Source organism: Musa acuminata, chromosome BXJ1-6 (genome assembly GCF_036884655.1).
Source record: "Musa acuminata AAA Group cultivar baxijiao chromosome BXJ1-6, Cavendish_Baxijiao_AAA, whole genome shotgun sequence".
In the NCBI taxonomy this organism is placed as follows: Eukaryota; Viridiplantae; Streptophyta; class Magnoliopsida; order Zingiberales; family Musaceae; genus Musa; species Musa acuminata.
In genome coordinates, this window is record NC_088332.1 from 39,995,588 (window position 1) to 40,001,369 (window position 5,782).

Sequence of the window (5,782 nt, forward strand, 5' to 3'; positions counted from 1 at the left end):
ATCTTAATAAAATCAAAATGTTGGCAATAGTTGATACGTGGAATACTGATCTTTAATGTTAAATATAAAATTTTGATGATGAAATTAATTAAAAAGTTTTAAAAATTAATCTTATAGTAAACAAAATTATATAAGGGTATTTTGATAAAAGATACAGATTGTGAAAGGTTTAGATGTTATGCTAAAGATTAAAAGTGGTGTCAAAGGCTTGTGATAAAGGTTCTTGATGTTTTGCTGAAAAATCGAACATCATATGAAATGTTGAAGAAGGATAAATTGAGATATCGAAAGATATGATGATACTCTAGAGGTTCAACTGAGATGCCAAAAGAATGCTAATACACCGGAAGAATAAATGACTCTCCGAAAGACTCGGTGTTATACCCAAAAAAAATGAATGTTATTTTGAAATTTTTCTTGAAGTTAAATTAGGGTTCAATTATGCTAAATTCGAGCAATGTCAAATTACTGAATTGGGTCAAAACAGGTTGAAATTGGACCCATAATTACTCTCTTGCTCACTCCCAATCGAAATTGAACGGCACATAACTACAATTGTTTGATCTGCCATAAACAGAGGATGCTTGCAGTAAGCATATAACAGAGAGATCTCTGCCACAAACAGAGAGCTCTAACAAGCACAAAACAAACAGAGTAGTAGAGCGAAACAAGAAAGATCACCAGATGGGATTGTATAGCATTTTATTTGCCTAAGAAAGGCAATTCATTACATACTTCATTTACAGTCCACTCAAAAACTTCTTTCATGTCCTCATCAATGTACGTACAACACGAACGCCATTATCTACCTTTTGAATCGACTGCATCCGCTGGCACTTATTTTCTCTTCATCTGTAGCAATATGCAGTCCAGAAGCAGGAAACAGAAGATGTCTCTGAATCTCGGGGAGATCAAGAAGAGGAGAAGCATTTCAGGGATCAGCAGAAGCAGGTATGGCGTGTCTGCAGAGAGGACACACATGGCTGCTCTCCAACCATCGAGTGAGACAGCCGCCATGGAAGGCGTGCTTGCATGGCATCCGCGTCACCTCCACGCCCTCGTCGAACTCCTCGAAGCAGATGATGCAACTCTCCTCTCTGACATCTCCTCCACGCTCGTACTTCACCACCGCCAGCTCCTTCATCGCGTCCGTCGACGCCGGGATGCCGCCGAAATCCCCGTCCTCGCCGACGCCTTCGACGTCCCAAGAAGGTTCCTCATCGATCGGGAAGTGGGCCAAAAGTACGTCTACGATCATCTCGATCCCGTTGCCCGAGTTGAAAGCCGTCTCGACTGGATCATTGCAGAAGGCAACGAGTTGTCTCTCCAACCGCCCGGCGAAGCAGATGTCATAACCATAGACGTCGGCGCGTAAGAGAACGGTCGAGATCGCCCGGCGGCGAGATGCCTGGTGGAGGAAGTCGCCGAGAGTGAAGACAAAGGTGTGGTAGGCAAGGGGCGGTTCCTCCACGACTCGATCTTCAAGAATGTGCATCACGGTGTAGCCGAGTTTGATCACCACCGGAGCCGATGCCGGCGTCCCCTCAGTTTGATAGGCCCTGAGAACCCAATCGGCATGGCCATGGAGAGGAGTCGTCTCCATCGTCGCCATCGCCTTCTTGTCGCACTTCAACCGTGTGAACTCGGCATAATTCCTACCATGAAGCGGCTTTATATAGAGAGAGAGATTCTGGTCTCCGAATCCGACACGGGATCGAATTCATCGAGTACAAATCCTAAATACAATCCGACGCGTAGTTTCCGTTGCCATATAAGTTTGCGGCTTGGACTCCGAAAGCAGTTGCATTTGACACGTGTTCAAACCCTACGTTAGAACGAACTTGCTTCGTTCTTGATGGATTATTAGTGACGTCAGATGTATTAAGTCAACTCTTTCCTGCTCCGTGTTGACTGAAGCCATTCACTACTAGACGCCAAATTAATTCCTCCCTAAAACCAATCAAGCATTGACATCCAAAATATAGCTCGACAGCAAAATGTAGAATTAATTTTTTAATATTTTAATATTTTATTATATAGCTCGATAGTAATATATTGAATTAATTTTTAATATTTTTATTATTTTATTTAAAGATATAAGGATGATTTTTTTTAAAAAAAATACTTATATTTTAGATTTTTTCAAATGATTATCTCATTTTAATTCAAACTACCCCTTCTCCTCCGTCCCTCTCCCTTGGTTGTTATCACCATCACATTATCTCGCTCTTCTCCTCTCCTCTCCCATTGCTCCATCTTTCCCCTTCGTCTTTTCCTCTCCTTCCCAATAGCTCATCCTCTCCTCCTCTCTCCATCGTGGATGCCGAGCAATGACAATAAGTGGACAATAGGCTATCAATGATTTAACTGGTCTTACTTAACTCGTGCGACATCTTTGCGTGTCCATCTACAAAAGGTTAGCTTCTCCCAAAGTTCTTATGGTTCCTTGAGGACCTGCAAAAGAGAAGATAGGTTAGAGAAACTATTTAACTTGGTATTCATAAGTAATTATTTTAACAAACACCTAATAGGTAATACAAATGACAAATATAGACTTTGCAAACTCTGACCGGTCACTCGACAAAGGGTCTAAGGTGATTTATCGTGGTTAAAAGTCCCCACAAGTCCCCATGTGATATTACTATGAAAGAAGACAATGAACTAGCCTTAAATACTATCCCAAAGGCTCTTCCAACCATATGCCACCGAGGTAGCTCGTGGGTGTTGTGCAAGTTGACACTCTATACCACTCCATGGGACTAGAAAACCCTCCCAAAAAGACTACTTGGATGGTTTATTTCTGGATAATTTTATCTATACACGATAATTGCCCACAACCTATATTTACAAGCTTGAAACGACCACAAAAGCCAATAAAATTGGGGCTACCAAACCTACTATAAGTCGTTTATATGCTACACAAAGCATAAACAGAAATAAAAGACACAGACATGCATGAGCATTATATCGAACACTCTAATTATAACTTTATCTATAACATTCTCTTTCACTTATTCTTTTAACGTTCTTGTTGAAGTCTTTACGGATGCTATATCTTCTAACTTTTACTAAATCTTTAATCTTCTACTCCAGTTGCAATACACCTCTTGGCTCCCAACTACTCTCCATTTTTGTTATTGAGTAGTTGAACTTTAATCTGTCATGTTACTTCAACTTGCCAATGACTCAAACACTAGTGTAGAATCGGCTAAGTTATATTGATCATTATAAGTTCTTGTAGATAGATGAAGGAAAAAAACCTTCCTTATTATGAACTAGTCTCTTAAACGTTTCACATCGCTTTAACTGGGTGGATGCCTGTTTGAACTTTAATAAACATTGTCTCACAGACTTTAAAATTTTCGAGGTCTTTCCTTCACAAAATATGCCCATCAATTTCTCTCTTTAGTTATCGTTTTCAAGTAGGTTCGTATCATTTTTACTTGTAATTGATATTTTGTTAGGAAATAAAATGAATAGTCTACTCTCGATAGCACCAATCATCATTGGTTAGATTTTAAAAACTATTATCTTTCACTTTATTCGAAGGATCTTTAAACATAGATAGAGCTCCTTTATAAGATAAATAAGAGAACTAGGGGAATCATTTTCGCCTATTTTTTTAAGAGTTGATAAGGTAAAAGTTATTTGACTTCGCCCACCTCATCGAGGATTGTACTTCATATATTGATTTGATTACTAGCATTCGTTTACTTTTTACTCATACTTTTGAAGCATCATAAGTGATTACACTCCTTGAATTGTATTAGCTATTATAATTTACCTTCTCATTGCCATTAAACTTTTGGAATGTATGAAGTTTTATTGAAAAAAATAAAATTTTACCTCGACTTGGAGCAAGTCTCTAATAGTTTGTCATATCTGAAATTATACCTTCTTCTCTATCATTTCTATTGTCGACTATTTTGAATAGAAAAAGTATAACACTATATACTAACTTCTTCATTCCTTAGTCGAGCCCTCCTGTATTGACCCGAAGTCCCTCACTTTCAACTATTTAGATAAGAAGCCGGTTGACACTAGTTTTGCAAAGTCTTTTAGTCTTTGCTCGTTAGCCTTATCTCAGTACTTAAGAGTTTGACTTTGTATTCTTTACCTCCGTGGTCTCTTTTATGATAAAGTGCTCTCCCTTCATGAGAGTAAGGAATCGATAACTCAATGATAGTCCTACCTTTATGGTATCATAACGTTGTCATACTCATGACCCTATTATCTGTCATCTCATATCTACATTCCTTTCTTCGCTTTTAGTAGATTTGTCCCTAAGGCACTATGACACTCCTCTAACTCCACCTCTATTCTAATCAATGCTTGATTTTATGTTCTTGTCCCTCTAAACCTATCGTCACTTTCTCATCCCTTTTGATCATTTGCTTCAACACCTTTATGTTTTCGAGTAATTCCCCTTAATCGATGGAAAGATAAACTATAAATCTCATGCATGACCACTACTTTCATGTAGTATGGCTTGTATCAATTATATTCTCTTTTACTTCCTTAGTAACAACGTTTGCTTGGGACATATATTGATGTTTGAGATAGTTTTTTGTATTTCTTGTGTCGAATCTAGAAAATATGTATTAAGCACGAAGTAGTCGGTATCGTCTAGGGAACATCGTTATAATAGACACATGTGTTAAAAATATTAGGTACGTGGCATCAAGATATCGATTATTTAACACCAAAGTATCAGTGAAGTGTTGGTCATGTCATTATTTTTCTATCAATTAAATTAGGTTATAAGGATTCATAAAGTAAATGTTGTGTTTAGATCACCATAGATTTTTTTTATTTTCTAATTATATTTCTTTTATTGACAGTAGATGATGAGAAATTTATTATAAAAATAATAAAAAGAGAAAGAAAGGACCATAGACCATTAAATAGTGATTGATCATAACAAATTGATTTTTAACCTAAGAGAATAAAATAGAGAAATCAAGAGGTAAGTCATGAGCACACCAAGAAGAAGAAATAAGGAATGAAAGGGAAACAAAATAAAATATATATAAATAATAATAAATTATCATACACTATAATTTTAAAGATGTACCAATCACTATATAAATTATAAGCGACTGATTTGTAAATAGATTTACATCTTTTTTTTTTCATTATGAGTCAGAATTTAATGATCTTGATACCATTGGATTTCTTATTTCTCTCGGTCCTCTTTTAGATCTGTACATTTTAACAATTTAACCTGTAATAAATATTCTCATCCTTCTCTCTAAGTGATTCTAATAATCCAAATTAGGTAGAACGATGAGCCTCGACATATCCCAGATAGGATGGCATTACGTTGCAAGAAATCCTAATTAGAATTCGACACGTAATTTCCATTGCCATATAAAGTTGCAGTTTAGATTCGGAAATTTCCATTGCCATATATAGGAGAAACCAGAGTTTGCTACGTATCTAATGGATTGCTCGCTTTCGACGCCCAGTCACTGTTAGATGCCAAATTAAACCCTTCCTAAATCCATCAGGGATTCTTAAGTACTCTATTGTTCGTTCCAAAATTGACTTGAAAGGCACACAACTCAATTTGTTTGATCTGCCGAAAACAAGGATGTTTTCGGTAAGCATAGAACAGAGGACTCTTTCTTCGTCGGTAGCTGTAGAGCATTTCAAGAACCAATTATTTCCTTCAAGTCCTCATCAATGTATGTACAACACGAACGCCATTATCTACCTTTTGAATCGACTGCATCCGCTAGCACTTATTTTCTCTTCATCTGTAACAATATGCAGTCCAGAA

The 5,782-nt window shown here is 37.1% G+C and overlaps 1 protein-coding gene across 1 annotated transcript; it reads right to left on the reverse strand.

Annotated features, from left to right (window-relative positions):
• Positions 1–931: 931 nt before the first annotated feature.
• On the reverse strand, positions 932–1,612 carry LOC135677534 (RING-H2 finger protein ATL68-like). Its single transcript, XM_065189894.1, has one exon. It carries the CDS (start codon positions 1,610–1,612, stop codon positions 932–934), a length of 681 nt encoding a protein of 226 aa, XP_065045966.1.
• Positions 1,613–5,782: the final 4,170 nt, after the last annotated feature.

Bases quoted from the DNA above. Each gene is read 5' to 3' on its own strand.
- LOC135677534 (XM_065189894.1), bottom strand. From the start codon at position 1,612: ATGGCGACGATGGAGACGACTCCTCTCCATGGCCATGCCGATTGGGTT.